At 41.3% G+C, this 27,374-nt stretch overlaps 1 protein-coding gene across 2 annotated transcripts in view; it reads right to left on the reverse strand.

Moving 5' to 3' along the window:
- The window catches only part of Srpx (sushi repeat containing protein X-linked), a 79,272-nt gene that overhangs the window by 12,760 nt on the left and 39,138 nt on the right, over positions 1-27,374 (reverse strand). Inside the window, exons 2-5 of one of the 2 annotated variants that reach the window (XM_036175471.1) lie at positions 18,517-18,576; positions 13,984-14,175; positions 11,843-12,019; positions 4,791-4,917 (exon numbers count right to left, since the gene is read on the reverse strand). In XM_036175471.1, the coding sequence (XP_036031364.1) occupies positions 4,791-4,917; positions 11,843-12,019; positions 13,984-14,175; positions 18,517-18,576 (556 nt within the window). The remainder of the gene's footprint in view (positions 1-4,790; positions 4,918-11,842; positions 12,020-13,983; positions 14,176-18,516; positions 18,577-27,374) is intronic. The other variant, XM_036175472.1, reaches the window with a different exon arrangement.

Here is a 27,374-nt window from a genome sequence, read left to right on the forward strand (position 1 = left end):
GATAATTAGTTAAGAAAAGCTGGCAAGAAATAAGCCAAGCTAAGGCTCAGTATTTATAAGTAGTAGTAAGTCTCCATGAATATTTATATGGGAGCTGGGTGGCAACCAACAGCACTGCTGAACTCTGGAGGCAGATAAGCTGCATTGAACAGAGGGTCAGGGTCTACTGTAATCCTTCTGTTAAATGTCACAATTCTAACCTTAATAAGAGGCCCTCCACAAAACTGCAAAGCCTTTAGACAAAAGGGGTCACATGGTGACATGGGGGGGTGGGTGGGTTTTTTTGTCTTTTAATGGGTTTGGGGACAGGGATAATTTTCATTGTTTAGGAGGGTTGGTTACAAGTTGTTAAGAGTTAGGAAAAGGGCTAGGCAAAGGAGATTAGATTTAAGGTCCTTGATTTTAAAAAGATATATAGAAATAGAATAGAGAGTAGATTATTGAATATACTCAGAAAAATAAAGGGAAGATATAGATGCGATATAGATAAGAAGTTAGATTATTGAATCTACTTTTAAAAAACAATTACTAGTTTTAAATACTTTACATTGGATTGGATTTTTGTATATTGCATACAAATTATATATATTGAGATTGATATTGTTAGAAAATGCCATACATATATTTCTAATTTTGTTCAAGATATTGTACTTATACCGTTCATTTAACAATGTAATGCAATTTGCTAATCCTTGAATGTTATTATTACCACCTATTAGGATATAAAGAAATGAAAGTTAGTAATTAGACATTACAATTAAACTTGTAATCATATTAGGTATTTTTTCAAGATCGAGCAGATATAATTTAGACCGGTCATCTTCAAACCCTTCAGAGATCTACAGAATATGGCATTTAAAATGTTTTAATAACTTAGAAAATTTTTCTTTTTTATGACTGTGAGACATGTTGGCTCCTGGCAGTACCAATCTACTTCAGAGAAGATATGGGCATTGAAGAAACTGCATATGGGGTTAATTTTCATTGTGGCAAAAGTTAGCCACTAGACAAGAAAGTATTCTCAAATCAACTGCTGACAAACAGGACAAAATGGACAGACAGGACATGAAACAAAGGACTACCAATTCTTGCCAAGACAAGTGTGGTTGTGGCTTTAGTAACAGGCATCCTCTGAGGCCAGGACAATATGGCACCATACCTGAAGTGGCCTTTGAAATCCAGAAAAGGTACAGTGCCCTTTTCTTTGAAGGCAGCTGAACTGGCAGTGGACCAATGGCTCCTGGTGTGCAGTGGAACTGTAGCTGAAACAGTTATTCTTGAAAGAGTAAGCTGACGGAGTTTCAGTGGTAGACTAGCATTTAATAAAAGAGTTGAAGCCACTCACAAGCTGAGAAGAATAGACAGCTGAATTTAAAAAACATCAACAATTTCCAGAATTTAAAACCCTGAATCATGACAGGACACTAGTGGAATTCAGGTGTTTCTGGTACATGGGCTGCTCTCACCAAATGTGAGGTTGAGCTATAGGCCTTGTGTACATCCTAGCTCAGAAATGAGTCTGTCAGTTAGTTAAGCCTGTAGGCCGAACATGATGCCCCAACACTACAGAGAAACCTCAGGTGACTGTCCAGGCAGCTGGCTGTTTCTGTCAACTCACATTTTTTTTGGAAGCCACTAGTGTGCACTTCCTGTTTTTGTTTTTGTTTTTTTTTAGGTAATATTATTTCCTTCTTAGGTCTCTGAGGAAGTTGAAGATTAGATAGTTATTAAGAATTTCAGAAAAGAAACTCACTAAAGAGATTTAAGTATTTAAATTTGAAAGACATTATAAGATAGTTCTATAATATCTTATGTTAGTAATATAAGTTAGGATAGAAAGTGAATCAGGCACATTTTGGACTTACCAAAATAGGATAGACAATGGAATTATTTTCTCTGAATTTGTCAAATGGACTAGACATTGTTTAGGTATTTATTGCTTGTATATATTGTATATAGTTATTGTACTTTTGTATACAGTTTTTCTTTTTTTAATTAATTTTGTAATTTAATTTAATTTTACATATCAGCCACAGATTCCCCTGTCCTCCTTCCTCCCCCTTATAACTTTTTTCCTTTTTGCTTTTTATTAGAATAGAAGGGCAAAATATGGTGATATTTTATTTGTGCTGAAATGTGATTTTATTTGTATGTTAACAAATAAAATTGTCTGGGGGTCAGAGCTAATAGCAAGCCATTTAGCATAAGTCTGGCAGTGGTAGCACACGCCCTTAATCTGATCACAGCCAGCTTGGAGACACACGCCTTTAATCCAAGTACCAACCATAGAGACCTGGAGGTCTGTATAAACAAGCAGTGACGAGGAGGTCATGTGGTTGGGTTTACAACCAATGAGAAGGCAGAACAGAAAGTCAATAAAAATACAGACACACAGGAAGTCGGTCTTTTTTCTCAGGGGAAGGACAGCAGTGGCTGGTAAGCTAAGGGCTCTGACCTCTTGGGCTTTTAACTCTGCATTTGGCTCTTTGTTTCTTATTTAATAAGACCATTCAGAATTACATCTACAGTGATGTGATATTTTATATTTTGAATTTATTATACAAGACTTCAACTGTTACAGAAATCTAAGAACTGATTATATGCCATGGGCTGAGTCAGGCATTGTACAAGTTAAGGATAAATAGTGCCCAACCCCCAATTATGCCAATTCTGAATTGATTTTTTAAAATTTTTCATGTATGCACATATGTATATATGTGTATATACTATATATATATATACGCATATGCATGTCCCTGTGTGTAAAGTTAGTCACTTTTTTCATATGACTAACTTTTTTTGATATAAAAATTTATTTATCGAAAAAAATTGAGTTTGTGTATCCAAGACATGGTTTTAAATTCATTGCTGTATTTACAGATATTATTTCCAAGTCCCCAGAAACCATTTTTTTTAACTCAATTCCATAAAGTTTCTCCTAGGGACTTCATGATCTGTGTATGTAGCAAGAGTAAATATCTTAATTATCAAACTTTATCTTTGAAAAATTACACTTGGAAAAAAACTAATCCTGTTATTTAAAGAAGAAGATATGCTGGGGGATATTAGAATGTGGGAATAAAATATCCTGCTATGAATAAAAGACCTAATCACTCTTATTAATAAATATTATGTTATTGCTAACAATTGTGTACAAAAATGTTTTGTCCTGAGCCCTGCAATATTGACGAGATTCTAGAATCTATATCCCTGCCTTAATGGCCCAAAAGGACATAAGTCAGAAGCACCCAGGTATGGAACCTCTGCCAGGAGGTCTAACTAGCTATGAATTCTAATGTATAGATGAGCATGCTGACATATTGTTAGGGTACATGTCCAAATGGTAGAGTAGAACAAAATGTGACCACCTATTACTTGGCTGGACATCACACTATGAATTCAGTGGCCCAGGAAAATAGGCTTGAGACAGGGAAGAATTCAGAGGACACCTTCACTTGGATCACAAGCTTTTCCAAGTGTTTGATGTGCTCAAAAGTTTAAAAACAAAAATGCAGCCAGGTGGTGGTGGTGCATGCCTTTGATCTCAGCACTTGGGAGGCAGAGCCAGGTGGATCTTTGAGTTCGAGGCCAGCCTGTGCTACAGAGCGAGATCCAGGAAAGGCACCAAAACTACACAGAAAAACTCTGTCTCAAGAAAACAAAACAAAACAAAACAAAAACAAGCAAAAAATGTGAAGTTTTGAAACAGGAACAGACAACAGACAAGGAATGGAAAAGTTCTGCATCAAACCGTAACCACAGACTGAGAAAAGGCACAGCACTTGACTTAGCATGGGAGACACAGAAGGCTTCCAAATGGCTGTGAGGGCTTCGGAAGGCCCGGGGATATGAGGAGCCCTTTTTATAAACAACAGGAGAGAGTAGATCCCTGCATTAACCAGCTGCCTTCTTTTGCCTTTATCTCTTCCTCTTTCCTCCTTCCCTCTACCCTTTTTTCTGTCTTTCACCAATAAATCTTTTTAAAAATATATTTATTTATTAAAATTTCTTCCATTTTACATACCAACCCCAGTTCCCCTCCCTCCCCTTCTCCCACCTCCTCACCTCCCTACCGCTCTACCCCCATTCACTCCTCAGAGTAGGTAAGGCCTCCCATGATAGTCAACAAAGTCTGGCATACCAAGTTGAAGGAGAGCCTAGCCCCTCCCCATTGTATCAAGGCTGAGCAAGGTATCCCACCACAGGGAATGGGCTCCAAAAAGCCAGTTCATGCGCCTGGGATAAGTTCTGGTCCTGCTGCCAGGGACCCCACAAACAGATTGAGCCACATAGCTGTCACCCACTTTCAGCGGCCTAGTTCAGTCCCATGCAGGTTCCCGGGCTGTCAGTCCAGAGTCAGTGAGCTCCAACTAGGACCTCACCAATAAATCTTAACTGAGTGTTAACTATGTGCCAGGTACTTTTCTAGCCTTTAGGACTACAAATACTGTTTGTTATTTACAAATAAACTATATAGTATGTTAGATGGTGACCAGAGTGACCAGGTCTGAAACATAAATATACCAACATAGATAACACTCTACCCTGGGTAGTAAATATCTCACATTTAGGAAATGTCAGAACATTTCCTAGGAGACAACTTAGGTTGGAAATGTAGGTCAGCACCTATGCTTACTTATGATGTACAAGGCTTCAAGGAAGGAGAGGAAAAGAAAGGGAGGGAGGAAGGGAGGGAGGGAGAGAGGAAGAGAAAGAGAGAGAGAGAGAGAGAGAGAGAGAGAGAGAGAGAGAGAGAGAGTTGCAGCTGCCAAGTTTCATGTTTGACTTACTCAGTAAGAATGCCATCTGCTGTATCTCTTCCCTCTGGGGTTTCCCAGGACACCCGCACTGTTAGCTTATTTGGTTCAGCAATACGTTCTTTCACACTTGGGCACTTGATTCTAGGAGGTTCCATATCTTGAAAAGATAAGCCAATCAAGAAATAATTTGTTAAACTGGTGGTCAACACTTAACATCTGACAAACCAAGACTTCTAGACTCTTGCCATTTCTGAAGAGATTGTTCTCTCTGGATTTCTCCTCTATCCTTTCATCCTGCTTTCTCTCTTTTGCTGAGTTTTAAAGACCTCTTAGGACTCACCTGCACAAAAATAGACCTCCATTCTCTACCATTGCTACATGTACTGGGTGTATTCTTCCTAACTCTGTATACTGACTTAGCAGCAGCACAGTTACTCAGCTAAAGCCAGAAGCCATTCAGCTTTAGCGAGACTGCCCCGATTTAAAGACAGTGTGGTAGAATACCAAGCAAAGGTAGCAACACTATCACCTACTTTGATTCAACTCCATGCAACAAATCTTTTATGAGTGCCAACTTTATCCAAGGGTGTCATTCCAAATGCTGGCACTTGAGGTGGGAGTGAACCTGATGCTAAAAATTTATCAGAGTTTACAGTGTATTGGAGTGCTTATTTCAGGAGGCAGAGCTGGCTCAGGCAAACTTGAATGCCATGGATATGTAATGGAGCTACCTCTTTCGGTTTATACATATTCACAGTGATGCTCACAGGGTTTGGGTGCATTATTTAAGTTACTCCACACCCCCACCATCCAGATGGGTTGACAATGAGGGCTGGAAATGAGTGAGATGTTAATTCTGCATTGGGCTATGTTGCCTGTGATCGAAGCTGAAGTAAAATTTAGAGGTTTTCCAGTTCTTGATGGCAAGCAGGTGGAGAACGTATTTACAGACAGCATGTGGTAGTCAGCTTTGTGTTGCTTTACATAGCAACCGATAATGATCTAAATGCTGTTATGACCAGGGTGAAAAGGGAACGTCCTCTGTGCTACTGACTCAAATCTCTCAGAGACTGACTGCATCAGGTAAAGGCCTTCACACACTTTCCCCTGTAGCTTATCTAAGGATTGCTCATTTTACGTAGTGTAAGAAATAATGAATATTGAATGTTTTTTCAAACAGTTTTACCTTAAGTTACCCAAATTTGCTTTCATTCTATGTCATGCTTCAATGGACTGTGAATTTGCAGCCTTCTTACACTGATCTTAAATTGAATAACTATCATATTTCATTGAATTTAAGTCATAATCAACTAACTATAAGATGCATCCCAGCTCCAATGACATTAAAATATGAAAGCTATGCTGAAAGAATTAATAAAATAATGTATATGTGTCACAATGGTATGGAGTATACTTAAATCTACCTGAAGTACCCATTTGTGGTTACTAAGTTCTTAAAAATAACCTTTTTTATTGCTATGCTAGGCAATAGAAGGCATGCTTTCATAATTCAGGCGAGCATTTCAGTGTCAACGTTCTGGGTGGCTCAGATAAGTGCTGAATGACTGCTACCCACTGATCACAGATAGCTGGCAACTGTTCTCTAGAAAACATGCTTACACAGAAGGTACAGCAGAAAGAAGAAGAGGGGCTGAGGATGGGCTACTGATCTCCATGTAAAATTACACTGTGTTATTTATGAGTGAAGAGAGATTTTTGGTCTCTACATCAGGTAAACTAAATGTGGATGATACACTGTCTGTTTTCCATGTGTCAGCTAGGTGATTGGGGAGGGGAAAGGCAGGGGGTGGGAGACTCAGAGCTTCCCAAAGACAGCTTGTCTGCCTAACAATGATCAGTCAAAAGTGGCCTAGTTGTTCGATGAAGAGCTTCTCCAAACACGAAATGTCATACCATATAGGAAGCAACACTCTCTGAACCCTATGTGCCCACCCCAGCCTAAGTGCTATCTTTGCATGAGTTCATTGACTTTTCACACCTAATGTTAAGTACTAAGTTAGCAACTAAATCAATGTCACTAGCATTCCCATCTATAGACTGGAAAGCATGTCTTCTCTTTTTGGAGTGCCTTGTGTTCTGGTATTTAAATATACCATTCTATATTTTAAATGTGTTTTAAGAATTCAAATGCTTCTCTCTCTCTCTGTCTCTCTCTGTCTCTGTCTCTGTCTCTCTCTCTCTCTCTCTGTTGTTGACCTGGTATTTGCATCCAACCTTTATAAAAATGCATATTCTTTTTAGATTATTTACCACAGCTTCTCTATAAATCCTCAAAGAATATCAGAAAGACTGGATTCTAAAAGCCTCCTTAAACAACTGTCCTCTCTCTCAGTTGACAGACCAGCCTGTGGGTGCTGGTCCTCTGGAGAGCTAAGCTTATTATTCCCCAGTTACTCATAACCACCATAGTTTCTTAGAGTTATGATACATTTCCACGAATGAAATGGAGAAAGTTACTATAGAAACATAATTACTATTCCCCTCGAAGTCCAGATGCCTGCAAAGTCAGTTATTGTGTGGAAATCCTGAAGCCTCTGTGAAACTCCTCTTCTCTGTTCTCTGCCCCATTCACTGGAGCTATTTGACAAATCATGTACCTTCTCTGTATTCCACTTTCCTTTCTGAGTAGAAAATACAATAATCAGATATACTGTACTGTATCAGCGTTGGCAGCAGAGCTATTTACCCAGGATTCTTTAACATGTGCTGGAAATAAATAAGGGGAGAGCCACAGGAACACTGTTTTGGTAACAATGAACTCAAAGACCGTCTGTCAGTTTCAGACCTTGGCTGTTGTGGCAGGGTCTGGCACTTTACTGTCAGATTACTCTAGTTTGGAGGCACTTGTCATGTAATGCAATTCAAATGGCTTTAGGTCACAGTGGGGGGGGGGGGTAAGAAAACAGGCGGAGGTGGGGAGAGAAGAGGGGAAGATTGAGATTCAGTCAAACTCTAGTCAATACAGTTTTCCTGAGCCACAGTGCCTTCTATGTGCAGGAGGCCCATCCTGGACCCTGAAGTCGCTTAATCTTTATAACCTGAGCCATAATGGCTAGCAGAGAGCAGCAGTCCTCATGGCAGTCCAAATTTCCGACCCACAATGTCTCTCTTGGATCAATAATTTAGCTACTTGAAGCCATTTAGTTCTGGGCATTCTGTTGCACAACCACAGATGAGTGAGAGAAATGTGAGAGTCTGAGGGCTGGAGGGAGGGAAGGGAGGAGAAACTTATACAACTGTGTTTCAAATAGAAGTTGATTTTTTCAAAGAATCTAAGAGTGATGATGGAGGCCAGAGCCATCTGGTTCTGGGGGCGCATGAAGACCTGACTGCCAAGGCAGAAGAAAACTTGTCTTAGAAAGCTTGCCCGATTGTTTGCCTTTCTCCAGCCAAAGGACAATGCCCGTGGATGCCTCTGGAAAGTGCTTCCATTTCTTTGGCACTGCAAGATTTCAAGGAACTTTCCAGAAGCAACCAAAGAAACAAGAAGGGAAGCAGTGAGCAAGCAGCACAAGCAAAGGTACCCAACTGTTGACTCATTTATAGTCGAGAAGGCCGCTCACTAAAGTCTGCCTCTTCAGTCACAGTGGTAAATTATGTGAGCCAAAAATGGGACCGGTATTTCCGTCAACCAAGCAGTTGTAAAACTGGAATTAGATTCCTGATGGTATGTGATGTATGTGTTTATGTATTGTATTCCTTACCAGCCCAGGAAACACATTCATCTAAAATAACCTATAACAGTGTACTGGTGCACTTATTCCTAACCCTCTGATAGCAATGGAGTAGTGAATTGAAGCCCAACAAATATCCCCCATGCATCAGATAACAAATCATTTGCCATCAATTTCCATATCTTATATCTCAAAGATATATTGCCTTCAAGGATTTAACTTGTGTTACTGAATCATGGTCCACTCTGTAGAAGATATAAAAAAGAGAGAGGAATTTCAACAATCAAGCTGGTTTGTTCATTGTCCTTTTTTAAAGCAAAAACAAAAAAAAACAAAAAACAAAAAACAAAAAACAAATACAAACAAACAAACAAAAAACGGGCATTCTCTTCGTGTCAAGAGGCATTTGCTAAATTTTCTTCATCCATGCTTTTAAAACTCTCCTTTTTTCTTCTTGTTTTGGTCCATAGCAGAAACGTATGTCTACTTAAAACAAGGTTGCTAAATGAGGATTTGTGTTCACTCTTACTGTCCATAGTTCTATGGAACCAAATAAATGAAAATGGACAGAAATTAAAAATATCTCAGCGCACAATGCTAGTTTCAGTCAATGGGGGAAAGGGCTTCTTAACTTCTTCACTCCCCTGCACCTTATAGTATGCTTTCCCTCTACCCATATGACCCCGTTTATTTCTTAAATAACTGAATTGGACTTTAGTCTGAGGCAGAGAATTAATTTTGACTTGTGGCACTTACAAATTAACCAGACCCCAGAACTGACCACCTTGGAGTCAAAGAATGCCCAGCCTTCCCAGTTTGCAAGAGAACTGGGTTAGCTTTCCTAGCACTCTGCACAGTGCGGGCCAAAATGTGCTGTTTAAGGTTGTGTGGAAACCTGGGAACAACTCAAGCGCCATGTGTCAGCTCCTAAAATAGGCTGAGGCTCTGAGTTATGCTCAAGGAAGCCTGTTCCTGCCAGCACACAGGCAAACGTATTAATAAAGCCAAAGAATAAATGATAGCTTTGGAGCAGAACTCACTGGGGATAAACTCCAGCTTGTCTGTCGCTGAAATCACAGAAAGCACTGCTTACTCTCTCTGTTCCTTTTCATTTACCTTAGAGCTCTAAGCTCTTGGGGACCCTGCACTCCACTTCCCATCCCTGCCTGGTTGTATACACAATTTCCATTCCTCCAGTACACTTGAAAGTTGTCTCAGCAAACGGTAAGATAAATTGCCTGAAATTGGGGTTCATTTCTTACTTCCTTCCCTCTCCCTCTGGGCAAGTTCCAGGGCCATCTGGTCTGGCTTTAGACATGCTTGTTGCTTTTTGAGAACAATCAGCATTTTCTTTCCATTGTTGTGCACAATCTGGAAATCTGAACAACATGTCCCTAGAGTGTTCTGCCAAAGCTTGCTTAGCAGAAAGAGTTTGGGGCTTCTCCTCTCCCACACTGTGACCTCTGCTCCTTCCAATACAAGAACAGAGATTTGATTAATTTCCTCTGGGTTGCTTTTAAGAGCTAGTTTGCACACAGCAAAGCACAGAAGATACATACCAAAGGCAGCATCCATGGGGTACCCTTCTGCTCTGAACACATGGATTTAGCCATGGGTATGCCCAGATCTCACCCCCACACCCACCATCATCTCCAGCACATTCTATCTGTCCCCACCAAGCAGGCCTTCTCAGCAGTGGAGATGCCACATCTTCAGATAAAAGTGCTTTGGCCAAATACTTTGTGGGAATCAGCTTTGCCATATTGTTCCCTTTAGGGCCAGCACTATATCTTAAAACAATATTTGTGTAGATTCCTTTGTTAGCTGGGTGCCACAAAGGTCTCACTGATAGGATATAGAGGGCAGGAAGGCCAGGAGAAGCCATTAGATTTCTGGTAGCACCTTCAATGATTATTTCTTGAGCTCTTCCTTCTCGTCCATCATGGTGTCAATTACATGGGAGTGTAGAGTTGTGGCTGACACTACCATTTCACTGTTGTTGCTCTTCTAGCCTATGCTCAGCTCTCATCCATAGAAAAGTGGGGGATGGGAGTTAGGGGTGAATATGATCTAAATACTGTATGAAATTCTCAACAAATGTAGGATTGTGTTTTAATGTTCTCTGAGGGTAGGACCTGGCAGCTCCACAGTTTAGGAGTAAATGATCCTCTGTGGCAGAGGAACTTCAATACAATACCAGCACTTTGGAGATTCCAGCAGAAAACACTGTCCTATAGCTGGGTGCCTCAATGCCTACAGAAATACCAGAATCCAAAGGTGGTTTTCTATATCTGCAGGGCTCTCATGATTCTGTTTTCCTAACCGTCTTCCTCCTGGGGTTGATGCATCCTATCTAAGGACAGTATTTTTTAGTATAAAGATATTAAACTTCCTCATTTGAACTCCTAAAGCAGGTTTTCCAACTTAGGCTCACAACAGAATCACCTTTCCTGGCTTTTATAGAAGCAGATTGTTGGACACAACCTAGAGTTTCTAAGCTTGCTCATCTCAGGTGGGAAGGGAATTCGTATTTCCCTGGGGAATTTCTAATGCTACTTTCAGATCTCCAGCAGAAAAATAATAATCTGAGACGTTTTTAGAGCCCTATTGGCTTCCCCCAGCTGCCTCTTTGTCGGGTTAATTGAGTCAGAGTCTCTAAGGTAGGTCACTAAAAGGTACCCAGGTGGCAATTATAAGTAGCTATGGTGAGAACCCACTCTATTTGGCAAGTGATTGTCAATGGAGGGGTTATTTTTCTTCCCCAGAACCACTGAAAATATGTCTAGAGACATTTCTGATAGCTACAACTAGCCTGGGGACAGGGTGTGGGGATATTGTCACTAAGCATTTAGTGGGTTCAAATCCAAAGTTCAGAAACCTTCCCTTACAGGATGAATCCCCCCCCAAGCCTGACTTCCAAGACCTGCTGAGTTCAAATCTGCATTTTTCTTAAGGTCCCCAGAAAATTCCCAGGTACTGAAAATTTGAGAAGCAAAAATACCTAAGATTTGTCCCTTTCTATTTGAAGACTTTAAAATCCCTAGAGGGCCTCTGAAAGCACAAAGTGCTGAGCCCTACCTCCAGAATTTTAAATTCAAGAAGTAGAGAGGGCCATGAGAATTGACATTTCTGATTAGTTCCCAGGAGTGATAAGAACAGGTCTAGGAGCTGGACAAGTCAGCTGGAAGCAGGCTGCATTGAAGCCAACTAAGATAGAGACTAAGGTCTGGGGCTGGGCCTATAAGCTCAGGAGCTACTGAATGCAATGTTGGCTGTTTGGGTTGCAAACATGGAACACTGTTGTTTCCTTTCATGTGTATTAGACCAACAAAGACCTACTGCTCCTCTCCCAGGATGTGGCTCCTGAGGCCTGTGGCATTTTCTTACCCACACAGGAGGCTGGTCGGCCACTCCAGGCTTTGTTGTCCATACATGTGACTGTCCGTTCCCCTTTCAATGTGTATCCTGGCGAACAATAGTACTCACACCGAGAGTTAAAGTAGGCACCATCAACACACTTGAACCCTCCATTTGCTGGCATGGCAAGGGTAGGGCATCGTTTTTCTGAAAAGGAGAGAACCAAATATTCCATGTTTCTTAGTTTGTATCCATAAGCTCAGAATCCTGACACTCTGAAAGCATGTAGCAAACAGTTTGCTGCAATATAACACATGGCATTAAACAATGGCTCCTTGTGTGCCACACAGAAGACATTAAGTTTCACATCACATATACCAGGTGGCTGGTATCCCAGCTGCACCATTGTCTTAGCCTGAATTCCCCAGAAACAAACCTGAGAGATGGATTTGCATGCTAACACTTTTGGAAGAAAGTGTTACCAGGGGAGACCAGTTGAAAAAAATGGGGAAACGGGAGAAAGATGAGGAGGGCCCTGGCAAGGGGTGATGGATAGCAGAGTCAGTCTCCTTCAGGGAGGGAAGAAGGCAGTTCCCATTCAGCTTCCACACCTGGAACCACCCTCTACCACTCAGTCATTGGACAGGACTGTCCATGGGAGAGCCTTTCCCTTATAAGAAAAAATCAAATCAAGTCAAAGCTGGGCTGGTGGTTCACACTTGTAATTCCAAGATCCCAGGAGACTGAGGCAAGATTTCCTAGACTACAATAAACAACTAAACAACCAAATAAATAAGAAGGAGGTAGAGAAGCAGCAGGAAGAAAAAGTTTTCTGTAAGAGGTTTTCTTCTTTCTCTGAAGAAAGTGGAAGGGGGCAAGTGTGGCTGTCTCTGCAATCCCAGCTACTCAGGACACTGAAGCAGGAAGATGGCCAGTTCAAAATCAGCCTGGGCTACAAACTGAGCTCCCATCAGCCTTTCAACTTGTTGGGATCCTGCCTTAAAATAAAAACGTTTGCTTGTTTGTTTGTTTGCTTGTTTGTTTGTTCATTTTTAAAGCTAGAGATATAGCAGAGTGGCAGATTTGCCCAGCATTTGCCAGGCCCTGGGCTCACATCCCAGTTCTAGGGGAAAATGAAAACAAAAAGAAACGCAGCAACAAAGCATTCAGAAGGTGGGAAGATACCAGGAACTAGGAACGGGTCACAGGGAAACCTGGTGAAACATTGCTAAGTGTATATATACTACATGGCTACAGTCCTGAACCTCAGTTTCCCCAACCATATCTATCACATACTGTGCAAAACTTGGATGTATGTTAAAGACTTGGAAATTAGGCAATCAATAAGGGATGGCAACTTTGCACAATAAAGGCTTGACCAATGCTGTAGCAGCTATAGGTCTACTGTTGGAATACTGGAGGACTTATCTTGAAGGTGGTCTGCCTGCCTCCAGAGTTAGCCAGCAAGCAAGGAATGACACAGACCAGCTTTAAGACACTGCCCCTCAAATGCGACATCAACTTCTTCCCAGACCCACTCCCTCACATGGACTAAGCATTACTTTTGTTTTCTTCCCCCCCCCCTTTTTTTGTGGAGAGAGGGTGATTTTAGAGACAAGGTTTCTTATAGCTTTGCTGCCTGTCCTGGAACTCACTCTGTAGCCCAGGCTGGCCTCGAACTCACAGAGATCCGCCTGCCTCTGCCTCCCAAGTGCTGGGATTAAAGGCGTGAGCCGCCATCACTTGGTTAAAGCATCACTTCTTTAGGGACTCTTCCTTGTATCCCTAAGTCCCACTCCTCAGAACATTTGCTTTTCATGATTTTCTTTCATTTACCTCTACTCCCAGGGACCTATCACATGGCTTTCACTTCTACCCAGTTACCTCTGTGGTGTTCTGACAAGCCCTAGAAGTGTCCTATTTGTTTCTAAATCACCAACAACTATTTGGAACCTTGTATTTACTGAACAAATATCGCCAGTGTGCTGGGAAAAGTCTCTTATCCATTCTTTTCCCAAAGGTGCACCATACCCTTCCTTCAAAAAGAAGCACACACCCCTCTGCTGTAATGGAGAAACCAACTGGCTTCAAGTCACCACTCAGTGCGAAGCTTCGTCTCATAGCAAAACAGTTTTGCCCCTGAGGACTCAGCCCAGGCCTGGTCTACTCACGTTTGCAGATGACCTTATCCGACCAGCGCTTGTTTGACTGGCAGATGAGCTGGGAAGAACCCTGAAGCTCGTAGCCCTTCCTGCAGCGAATGTCACACCTGGTCCCCAAGGCTGTTTTGTAGTATCCCCCTGGAGGGGCCCTGCAGTACACATCCCCATACTTCACCTTGATGGGCGAGCACCATGGCGTGTCTACAGGAAGAAACAAAGGACAGGAGAAATAAGAAGCAGCAGGTGTAAACAGGGGAGCCCTTCACTCTTGCACTCCCAGATCAGCTCCCGGGCAGATTCTGGACTTCCAATGGTACCCCATGTATTAGATATTTGCACATAAGAAGGTTATGGCTATGAGACTGGCTGTCAGACACGACTAAATATGAATCCAAGTATCTCTAATTAGTTGTATCACGTGGACAAGCTACCTCAACTATATATCCATTGCCTAGCACAGTGCTGAGCAAAAAGTAAATGTTCAATAAGCACTTGCTCCTTCTAGTATTTACCTTAACATGATATCCTCTAGAGACTAATTGATACCATAGTGAATTTATAACACAGACAATTAACTGTGGCTTCCATCCAGCTATATGCATATTCTCTATAATGAAAACCACAGTGTTCTTGCTTACTAATTTGAACTAAGCTACACCAGTGTTCATAACAGAGTGTCATTGTGGCTTACACTCATGGAACAATTATTCCCCTTTTCATACCTCCCCAGTTATGCCCTGTTTAGGTAACACAGTAACACCCACCTCAGATAGAAATCTACAGGGTGCTTTGATATTGGTCTCATAGTTGCTGCATTGACTAGTTTTTGTAAACTTGACACAAACTGGAGTCATGTGGAGAGACAGAACTTCAACTGAAGAATTGTCTCCATCAGATTGGACTATGGCAGTGGTTCTCAACTTTTCTAATGCTGTGACCCTTTAACACCCTCATGTTGTGGTGACTTCCACCATAAAATTATTTTTGTCACTATTTCATAACTGTAATTTTTCTGCTGTTATGAATCATAATATAAATATCTGATATGTGAACCCCCAAAGGGCATGTCTTGCTTAAAGATCGATGAGGAATGGCCCAGATCACAGAGGTGGGTGTTGTCAACTCTGGGCAGCTGGTCCTGGATACTGTGTATAAGAAAGCAAGCTAAGCATGCTATGAAGAACAAGCCAGTTAGCAGCATGCCTATCTAAGCCTCTGCTTCAGTTCCTGCCTCCAGGATCCTGCCTTAAATTCCTGCTTTGGCTTCCCCTAATAATGGACTTATCCTGTAAGCCAAAAAAGAAATAAAAAGGCCTTTCCTATCCAAGTTTCTTTGGTCAGTGTTTTATCACAGCAACAGAGAAGTAAACTAGGACATCTGGCCAGAGCATTCTTAGGATATCACTCATAAAGCTGAACTTCTCCTGTCTTTGGAAGATACTCTCTGAGAGTCATGCAAAAGAAGGGCAAGACTACCATCTTAGTCGGGGAGTTCCTGCACTATCTGGGGACCAGCAATAAGCTCCATCGAGTCTCAGGGTGGGAGTGGAGTTAATGCTCTGAAGAAGTGCTACTGTCCTGCAGTTGCCTGGCTCTTCATCCCCCACAGACACCTGTGCAGTCAGTAAACGGGGTAAGTTCGCCATCATGTGGCCAGGAAGGAACACAGGCCTTATTCCGCTTTGCCCAGGAATTCTCTCCTAAGGACATGCTTCTGCCTGCTTGTCAGTCTTGATAAAGTCCAGGCTTTGCCAATAGGACACCTTTTTTTTACTCTGGTGCTCTCAGGTTCCCTTTGACTAATACTTTTTTTTTTATTATCATATAATGGTTTTCAGAAAGTTGCAAGTGGATCCGAAATTCAAGACTCAGGTAACATTCCCTAGATGGTCTACATAGATTGATGGGAGCGTACCCTAGAGTTTATTCACTTCCACCATGTGGATATAGATGTACAGAGCTCACCTCAGGCCTACAGGCCTTCCTGGAACTCTTACTTTCTGGAAGACATTATACATGCAGTCTTCACGTACTATGTATATTTATGTTCTATATAAGGTCTCTGTGTGCTTTCATATACAACAAATTTACATATTTGAATGTAGCATGTAATTAGCAGATTTTTCTCCCTCATTTTGATTCTTCAAATTCTTCTATCAGTATTGACCACATATCCAAAAGATGTGATGTTGTTATCAGGTGGAGGAAAAAAAAATCTTGTATTCATTTATTTGTAAAAGGCATTTTATTTTTGATTACTTTCCAAGACAAATCTTTGGAAGGTGTTTTGACAGTCTAACAGTTCCTTAGTAACAGCAATAGGAATGTGAATGAATGATTTGAATTTAAAGTGCATATAAGCACCATGAGTTAAGTCAAAGTGAATTAACAAAATGTTTAACATAGAGGCTTTGAGGAAGGAAGATCATGTACTGTTGAAGTAAAGACAAGGTTTACCAAGTAGACATCCAAACTGATTAATCAGGAAAGCCTTTGCATCTTCCTGGGCCAATGTGATAAGCACTCTAATTAAATGGAGTCTGTGGAGTAGGCAGCGTGGTGTGGCAGGCTAATGAGGGCTACTAGTGCATTATGGATATGAGCCAGAACATCTGTTCAGAGTCCAGTGCAGCATCTGTCAGCTGAATGAGTGACGCAGAACTCACTTCCCACTTTCTATCACCCTTGGGTCCCTCTTGCATAAATAGGGGATAATACTGACACTTCTCTATGGACCTTCTCCTTCCCTTAATTAGTGGGAATTTATTATGGTATCCCAAGCAAAACCATCAAGCCTAAATTTCATCCCCAGCACTCAAATAAGTAAATAAATAAAAACAAATCAATAAATAGATGTTACATCCTGGGAACCCACTGTATGCTATTTAATTTTTCTTCTTTTAAATTTGATTTAATTCAAATCAGTTATTGAGTATATACTCTGTACCAGACACTGAGGAGCTTAGTATTCCAGAGATAATCCCACAGTTAATCATGGCTGACCTCTAACTTTTAACATTAATGACACTTAAAAGCTGAGGTCCGACTCTTGAATAGACAGTTGTTTAGCATGAATAAAGGTCGAGGTTCAAGTCTCATCATAACAGTGATACCAAGAAGAAAAAAATAACTCTCTATTGTAAAAACTGAAGATACATAACATGTTTTAGTGTGTCTGTACATACATATGAAATATATAGTGTGATGATTCCTGCCAGCAAGCTATTTAACTGACAGCAGAAATAATGTATCATGAAAAGATTTATTCTTAGACATTCATGGAAGGTTCTGGGATAGACGTATTTTTATGTATATGATCTCTGTAAGGTGAGGATAGACACTGAGCACAATGTCCTAAGGACACGGGGCAACCCCTACTATGTAAGTAGTCTTTACATTGCATGCGTTTTAGGAATGTTTTTCAACTAGAGACTCAGAAAGGGCTTCTAAAACAAACCTTTCAGGAAGTTTTATGAATCAGAGTATGTCCAAACATCTGACTAGAAATTTTGTGCTTGGTTGGATTACTTAATGCCCAAGACGATGAGGATAGACATTATTTGACAAATGAGCTTTTGCGGTCAGAAATCAAAGAAAATGTGGAAACACACCTGGGCACAGGCACTATTGTCTACAAAGACTGCCCACTTCTCTGGAAAACTGAAGGACAGTCTTTAGGCAAAGGCTGACCAGAACTACTTCAATTCCCTGATAGTTCAGAAAGGTCATGACAATCTAGGGTAGTACTTTCTTGCCAGAGTACGAATGCATTCTTGGGCCAAATGTCAAAATGGAACTTTACCAGCCTATTTTTTTCAGAGTTTTCCTTTGCAATAAGAAGGAGCAATTTCAGATGAAAAACATTTAAATTTACCTTCATTTCCACCCTGAGCTCCCTGACTTCAAAGGAACAGCAATAGGAGTATCTGTGGATATACTTACCTGAGCCAGTATAGAAGGTTCTTGATTAGGCTTTATATACCTGCTGGGAGTGGATACTGGTGGAAATATGTAGAGCTGGATTTCTTATGATTAAGTTAAAATTCATTTGAGCAACAACACACTTTACTTATCATTTTAGGAGCCATGCTGGGCTCAGACAGAGCATGAGGTGAGCTCATGAAAATCAAGTTTCTCATTCTCCATTCAGTCAGTACATTAGCAGCACTGGGTGCAGAGATCACCTTGGGGGTTTGCTCTGAACAGTTCGAGCTGTAATGTATGAATCAGGCTTGATTTTCACTTTCATCAGCTACAGCTTGCCTTTGCAGAAGTGCGGACAGTAAAGACATTTAGGAGAATAAAATGACCATGGGGTGCTGAAAGGCAGCACTTCTGGGATTTCTTTTTCTTCCCTTAGTTTTCCTTTTGGAAGGATGAGTGCCTATGCACATTTACTTTTAAATATTTATCTTCCTGGACAGAGAATTAGAACTTCAATGTGTTGTCTGGTCACTTTATTACAGTCTGCTCTGCACAGCCTTAAAGAAAAATCCTCCTGGCCTTAGCAGGTCCTCATCAGCACATAAGCAAAGCATTCACCTTTATACAGAGAGTGTGAATACCAGACTCCATCGTCTTCTAGTGGTGAGTCTCCAGATCCTACAATAAAAAAAGAACAGAAACTGCAGCAAGAAGAGCCACACAGTATGGACGCATTATTTGAAAGCGTTGCTTGGGCATAATCCATGCAAGGGGTGCTATTAGAATGCAGAGCCAAGAGCAGAAGCATCTGTGGCCATTCATAAATGGACAGGAACCTCTCAGAGTGAACCTGGTTGGGCTGTGATGGCTAAAGCCAATCAAAATGAACCTCAGACTGTTTTTGGAATCACACGGGGCCATCTGAAATTTTGGAATCGGGAAAGAGAGTCAACTTCACTCTGAGATGATGCCAATGTATATGAAGCTCATGCCAGAGCAGACACTGTAAAATGTGTGTGACTCAGACTAAACCTGCAGTTCCTCCAGCAAAGACAATCCAGTAGAATCTAGTGTTTGTAGTACCTGAAATAGGTTCATCTGCCGAAATGAATGTGGGCAGAGGCCAAGAAGGGAAAACAAATGTCTTATCTCAATGACAAAAGAAATAGCTGCCTTGGCACATTTGTGGGAAATAAAGGCTGAAACTGAGGACCCTTGGTATTTATTCAGAGTTTCTCGTCTACCTTAGGATAAAGTAAAATTTCTTTGGGCATCTTATGTGGGGGTCCTACCCCCACCTTTCCCAGGGTACTCTTGAGAAGAGAGGGATGAGAAACTTGTAGATAGAATGATAGGCCTAGCCAATGGGAGAAAAGACAGAAACACAGGACAGCTTCTGGAGGACCTGGGTCAATACCCAATGGTCCAGAACTTTATTCAAAAGGGCTTTTTATAACAATTCCATGGTACAAGGCAAAAGATCTCCCCCTTGCTAGATACAGCCAAGTATACACCCTTCCAAACACCTGGTACCCGGCCCCGTGGTCCAGTCATCCTCTTATGCAGCCCTGCTGAGTAAAGCAAGCTCCCATCTCACTAGAAAACCTCTGTGGACTCCTACAGTCTTACTACCCTCAAAACCCATAGGCTCAGGTGTAGGGGGGAAAGACAGTATTATTTTCAATGATCTCAGTTGGCAGTTAAAGGCAAGTCATTTTGTGAATATTGAATGAATTCCTATAAGTAATGGATCTTTATCATTTGAAGCAGTAAGCAAATCTCAGATTTCAATACAGCAATCCTATAGTTAGGTACTTCAGTCTGATCACCAACCCTTAACTTAGCACCATTTTAGCCACACATCTACTTCCCAGGCACCTTCCACTGAACTAGAAAAGGAATGTCTCTCCTAAGAGCTTAGGCAAACGTCTGTGCAAGGGCAGCTCATAATTAATGGTCCCTGTTTCACTGGTGTTCTTGATGAGAGATGCAGAATATGGAAGTGAAAAAATGAGGAAAGGAAGCCAGCTGAAGTGTGACCATTTGGAGAGAATTTCCCAGACAGAGAAGGCCTTCCCTTTGTTCTGCTCGGTTGTGGATTTCCTCACCTGATCCCTTGGCTGAACCACCTGATTCAGACTGTGCAAAGTTACAGAATTTTCTTTGTTTCATATCAAATGGTGAGGGTGTGAACATGAAACCTAGGAATGCAACCAAGAAACATAAAGTCTGGTTTTAGATCCCGTGGTCCAGTCATTCCATTGCTGCACGTATACCCAAGGAAATGACAAAATTCCATGTGAACCTTTAATCACTCACATTTTAAAAGGAACAACACCATGAGCAGTGAACACACACACAAACACACACACACACACACACAAACACACACACACACACACACACACACACACACACACACACACACACATGCTATCCTCCTGGTTTCAGAATGAATTGGCACCCACCTATTCCATAAACTTTTTTTTTCACACTAGCTTCCTTGGTTTTTCTTCTGTTCTGAACAGTCTCTGGACACAACTTCTCATCAGTCTGCCATGTAGACATAGGTGTTTCTTGGGGCTCTGGCTCCACACTTTTCCCCAGACCAATCCTATTCACATAGTTCACTTTAACTGTCTCCATATGCTTATTAAAAAATCCATTATTTCAAGCCTTAAACTTTCAAAGGCTAGAACTTTAATGGTTTTTGTAGCTCCAAAACATAATGAGAAAATATCCCCCAAACCACAAATTCCAAGGTCCTTTAATTCCACATACCTGAGTTTCTGGGCCAGGTTTAAAGAACTCAGTCATTTGCACGAATTCTAGGAATATATGGGTGTCTAGCATGTAACTGAAGATTGCCTTGGACAAACATAGAAGTGTATGTCTCATGATTAAATATGGCCTGCTGTTGTAGAATATTATTTTAAGGTGTGTTACTTTTATGTTGCATTTATTTAACTCTGTGAAGCTGTGTTACTGTGCCTGTCTAAAATATCTGATGGTCTAATAAAGAACTGAATGGCCAATAGCAAGGCAGGAGAAAGGATAGGCAGGGCTTGCAGGCAGGGAAAATATATAGAAGGAGAATTCTGGGAGAAGAGGAGATCTAGCATCCAGAGGAGAAGGAGGACTCCAGGGACCAGCCACCCAGCTACACAGCAAGCCATGGAGTAAGAGTAAGATTTACAGAAGTAGGAGAACAGGAAAAGCCTAGAGGCAAAAGGTAGATGGGATAATTTAAGAAAAGCTGGTAAGAAACAAGCCAAGCTAAGGCTGAGCATCCATAAGTAAGAAAAGCCTCTGTGTATTTATTTTAGAGCTGGGTGGCAGTCACCCTGCTTGCCTGGTTGATCTTTTCTACAATAAAACACGTCAACAATCAAGCCAATATTCTTAGTTCTTACTATTCTATGAGTCCTGAAAGCAGAAGCCTCAGCTCCCCCAGGAACTCCATATATCCCAAGGACTGTAGCACCACTGCCCACAGCACTTAATACTAATTGTCTGGTGCAGTATTTACATTTCTTGGTGCCTAGGTCGAATCTCTTAGCTGAACCGGACTTGCAAATGCTTTGTGGAAGGCATGATTTTATCATGTATATCATAATAATACAACCAGATGTTCAAGGCTCAGAGAATCGGAAGCCACAAAGAGGTATTTCACAATGGCCTGCTTTCAACCACAAATCCTTTGTGGAATAAGTTATCATATTGTAAAATATGTATGATTAGATGAGCCACACCAAATCTTGTTTAGGGGCTCCCAGTTACAGAATCTTCTGTTTCGCTGCTTATCAGTATTTTGGAGGTAGGGAGTTTACAAAGCACAGTTCCTAGAGTCCCCTACTCCTAGATTTGCCCACAATTATTCTGGGCAAATCTGCATTTTAGAGATTTGAAAGAAGAAAGGGAAGGCATTACTCTTCATGTATTTGTTATTTGAGAATTTCATACATGCATGTAATGTGTTTTGATAAGATCCACCCATTCCCTCCCTTCCATTCCATCCTATATTTTCACTACCATTTTTCTCTTCCAACTTCATGTGATCTGTCCCTCCTTCTTTCCCCTCTTCCTTCTCCGATTCTCCATCGACTCCATTCAGTGATGCATGTATGTGAATGGGTGAAGCTACTGGAGGATGAATAGCCTCTCAGGGGCTGCATCCCTGAAGAAAACTGACTCTCCCTCTCACAGAAGTTGTGGAATAGAATATTTGTTTAACTATGTAAAGATGTGTTGCATTTGTTTGTGTTGCAGAATAATTGTTTATGTATATAATATACAATATAATAACTGTGTAAATGTGTTTCTTTTGTTTCTGCTGCATTTGCTTAACCATATAAAGATGTGTTGCTGTTTCACCTTGCCTGCCTAAGGCACATGATTGGTCTAACAAAAAGCTGAGTGGCAGAGGAGGGACAGGTGGGGTTGGTGTGCAAAGAGAAAAGGGGAACCAGACAGCCAGACATGAAGGAAGCAGGAAAGCAGGGTGGACAGTACATAGATGAGGTAAATGAGCCTCAGGGCAGCACAGAGATTAATAGAAATGGGTTAAATTTTAAAAACTAGCTAGAAATAAGCCTAGCTAAGGCCGAGCTTTTATAATTAATGAGTCTTCATGCCATGCTTTGGGGGCTGGCAGCCCAAGAAAGCCAGCACAAGAAGTCATGAATTGCAATAGCACTTCAGCTGGAGATGAGTCCTCCCTCACCAATGCTGGAAATTTGGCTGGCTTGATTTTGTGCAAGAAGCCACAACTGCAGTGAGTTCATAAGTGTAACAGATTTGTCATGTCTCACAAATACTTTTTCTTTTTTTTTTTTTGGAGCTGAGGATCGAACCCCAGGCCTTGCGCTTGCTAGGCAAGCACTCTACCACTGAGCTAAATCCCGAACCCCACAAATACTTTTTCACTGCAGACATCAACTACCTCTAGCTCTTACAGTCTTTCTGCCCCATCTTCTGGGATGATCCCCGAGCCTTGCAGGAGTGTGATACATACATCCCATTTGGGACTGAGCACTCCACTGTATCTTATTCTCTGCATGTGGACCAGTTGTGAGTCTTTGTATTCATCACCACCTGCTGCAGAAAGTAGCTTCTCTGGTGAAGGTTGAAAGATGCACTATGGATATAAAGATAAGACTTGGAGGCAGTTTACTTCATCCCTTTAGCAGAATAATAGTATTAGATTCTCCCCCAAGGACCTATGGTCTAGCCAGCCATAGGTTTTAGTTCAGCTAATGGTAACTATATGAGCTGTTAAATAGGGTTTAAATACAATCAGAAAGTAGCTGGCTACTCTCAGTTACACTAGTGGGTGTGTCTTGCCAGACTAGTCATTATTATGGTTCACAGTGTTCATAGCCAGGTAAAAGTACTGATTAATTTTCTCCCCAAGTGGTGTGCATTGAACTCTCCAGCAATATGAATGCTACTCATTAGCATTAAAATAACCACATCAATACCAGCTTGTTTTCTCCATGCCCTGTGACTCAAATACGTAGTACCTTCAACAACAGGGTCTTGTCATCATTTCTAGACAATAATTAAGAGCAATGACAATAGCTTGTAATGTTGGAAGTCGACAGGTGCACACTGGCTAATAAATCCAAAAGATGTAACTCCTTCCTGGAACTGGGCTTTTTATTTCTAGCCTATTGTATTATGGAAGCATCATCATCCTATATGCTGGGTAGTTTTATATCAATGTGACACAAGCTAGAATCATCTGAGAGGAGGGAACCTCAGCTGATAAATTGCCTCCATAAGATCTGGCTGTAGACATTTTCTTAATTAGCGATCAATGGGAGGGCCCAGTCCATTGTGGGTGGGGTCATCCCTGGGCTAGTGGTCCTGGGTTCTATATGAAAGTAGGCTGAACATGCCAAGAGGAGCACACCAGTAGACAGCACCTTTCCATGGCCTCTGCAATCATCTCCTGCCTCCAGGTTCCTGCTCTGTTTGAATTCTTGCCTTGATTGCTTTTAAGGATCCAACTATTATATGAAACTGTGAGTAAAATAAACCCTTTTCTTTCTAAGTCACTTTTGATCATGGTGTTTTATCACAGCAAGAGTAACCCTATCTAAGACACCCTGTTATATATAGGTAGCTCTATTTAAACTCTTTTTATACAGGTTCATATTATGGAAAGCTTTCACAGTAGTGGGTTTTCATATGACTTTCCAAAAGGTCTCCTTGTATCCCTTCCTCTACCCTGTCCTTTTCTCCCCCATCCCATTTAGCCTTTCCTGTTCCATTATTTCCTGTTCCCCTTATATACCACATGTGTTCTATCCATTCCTATTGAGACCCCTCAAACGCACACTCTGGTCCCTTACTATATTCCTGAAAACTAGAGATACTCCAATTTCAATATGCATATCTGAAAATGGGTTATCTCACCCAGAACAATTATTTCCAGCTCCAACCATTTACCCAAAAATGTCATAATTTCATTTTTCTTTATAACTGAATACCATGGGTACATGTACAACATTTTCATTTTTCACTCATTAACTGGTTGGCATCTAGGCTATTTTATTTTCCTGGCTATTGTGAAGAGAGCAGCAATGAATATACATGGTCATACATCTCTGTATTAAGCTATAAAGTCCTCTGAGTATGGTGATGGTACAGAGGGATAAGATGGTTGACATATTTCGAGCTTTTGGAGGAAACTCCCCACTGATTTCCATAGTGGTTGCGTCACTTTGCACTTCCACCAACGGTGAATCAGTGTTCTCCTTTCCCTACAATCTTTGTTGCTGTTGTATCTATCTTAGTCATTTTGACTGGGGAAAGATGAACCATCAATGTATTTTCAGTTTGTATCACCCTAATAGCCAACATTTAAATAGTTGAACATTTAAAATAGTTTTTGGGGTTGGGGATTTAGCTCAGTGGTAGAGCACTTGTGGGTTCGATCCTCAGCTCAAAAAATAAAATAAAATAAAATAGTTTTTGCCATCTTTTAGTTCTTGGGCCAATTTTTTATTGGGTCATTTATTTTCTTGATATTTAGTTTTGAGTTCTTTATATAATCTAGACACTAACCCTCTATCAGATGGAAAGAATTTTTTTCTCCCATTATTTGCTCAAATGCCCTTTGCAGTACAGAGCTTTTAAGTTCCATGAAATCCCATTAGCCAACAGTTGGTATTAAGGAAAGAATTAATATTTTCCTAAGTTGTACATGCAGAAAATATGCTGTGGTAGATGTGTTAACAGCAGTGAGATGCCATGCCCCTGGCCTCTCACCAGCATTGTGAGATGGACAGAATGTGACATTGGCAGTGATGGCGGTCAAACAACAGTTTTCTCACCTTAGAGTGACAGAATCAGCTTGACCTTTGACCACTGATACAGACTTCCTGACTTCCCTTGTTAGAATCCATCTAATTTACTTTCCTTTTGCCCAAAATACCTAGTGAGGAGTTTGTTTCCTACATTAACCTTTAGCAAATATTTAAGCAACCAACACAGCAATGAGTGGTGTGTGTGTGTGTGTGTGTGTGTGTGTGTGTGTGTGTGTGTGTGTGTGTGTTTTCTGCTGCTACAGTAAGGTTCTGAAATGTCCCCGAAGGCCTCTATGTCCAAAAGATTGGCCCTCTGGGTGGCAATATTGGTAGTGGGCCCTTGGAGAAGATTATAGGACTGTGGGACTCCAGCCCTGTCTCCCCCCATTCTTGGATATTATGAAGTGAGCAGCCTTCTCTGGCCCAGGTGCTTGTCAATAATGCTCTGCTTTGCCACAGGTCACCAAACAATGGAAACAGCTGACCATGTACTGAAACTGTGAGCCAAGAGAATCCTTCCCTACTTTAAGTTGATCTTTTCTCAAGTATTTTATCACAGTGAGAGAGAATTGAGCAGCTTTCTCTTAGTAATTGCTACCATCTACAAATCTTTTGACAATGTGAGAGGGGACTTTTATGTGGGTTGGCTAAATGAGGATTTTGTTTTGTTTTATTTTTATTTTTTAAATTCTCTCTTACATTACATCCTGGCTGCAGTTTCTCTTCCTTCTACTCCTCCCACTTCCCCCTTCAACTCCCACTTCCCCAGATCCACTCCTCCTCTGTTTCCCTTTTAAAAAAAAAGCAGATCTCCCAGTGATATCAACCAAACTAATAATAATAAGATGCAATAGGACTAGGTATAAATAAATCTTCATATCAAGCCTGGACAAAGCAACCTAGTAGGAGGAAAAGGGTCCCATGAGCAGGCAAAAGAACCAGAGACATCCCCACTCCCATTATTAAGAATCCAACAAAATCCCCAAGCTAAAGAATATAGATAAATTAAATAGAGGACGTAGCACAGACCCATCAGGCTCTGTGACTGCAGCTTCAGTCTCTGTGAGCCCCCATGAGCTCTGCTTAGTTGATTCTGCGGACTGTGTTCTCCTGGTGTCCTCAACCCCTCTGGCTCCTATAATCCTTCCTCCCCGTCTTCTGTGGGATTCCCCAAGCTCTGTTTAATGTTTGGCTGTGGGTCTCTGCATCTGCTCCCATCAGTTGCTAGAGGAAGCCTCACTGATGACCCTTGGACTAGGCAACAATCTATGAGTATAGCAGAATATCACTAGGAATCATTTCATTGACATCTTTTTTCTTGCCAGTCATGTTTGGATCTATCCTAGGTCTCTGGGCTATTCAATTTCTGGTTCCTGGCCATCCAGGAAATGTCAAGCCTCAAGTTGGACCAGTAATTGATTGGCCACTTCTACAAGTTCTGTGTCTCCATTACCCCAGTACATCACGGAGGCAGGACAGATTGTAAGTTGAAGGTTTCATGGCTGGGTTGATGTTCCAGTCCTACTGCTAGGAATCTTGCCTGGTTATAGAAGATGGCCAGTCCAGGTTCCCTATCCCCCATTAGTAGGAGTCTTTCCTAGGGTCACTCATAGATTCTGTGGAGTTTCTACTGCACCCACCAGGTTCCTATATCACCCATGCCCAATTCCAGTAGTCTTTCCCAGTAGTCTCTCCCTCCATCTTCTACTCCCTACTTGATTTCCTGTTCCCATCCCTGCCTGCCCCTGGTCCACCCACAAAATCTTGAGTGAGGATTGTAAAAGCAGCTACAGTTAAACTTTCCTTCTACTTTCTGACTAGTTTATCCTTTCACATAACAGCAAGATGTTTTCTGACCAAGTGAATTCTTTTGGAAAGAGAAATACACACTGTGAGCCTATGATAGGTACTGCTTAGCCTTCCTATGCAAGGTTTTCTAGCTAATGAATGGTGTAAATTGGACACTCAAATCTAGTTTGTCTGACCTCCAACCCCATCATGCTATTTTCCTTAAGCCTTACTGCCTTCTGCTCCTGCGTTTTCACACATGGGGTGGTAGGCTTTGGGATTACTGACAGGCAAGTGGCCTCTTGAGTAGTGCCAAAGCAAGTATGCAAGGAACAAGAGAAGAGCAAGATGAAGGATCTGTGCGTGATAGAATCT

The sequence above is a fragment of the Onychomys torridus genome, chromosome X, assembly GCF_903995425.1.
Source record: "Onychomys torridus chromosome X, mOncTor1.1, whole genome shotgun sequence".
NCBI classification, from domain to species: domain Eukaryota; kingdom Metazoa; phylum Chordata; class Mammalia; order Rodentia; family Cricetidae; genus Onychomys; species Onychomys torridus.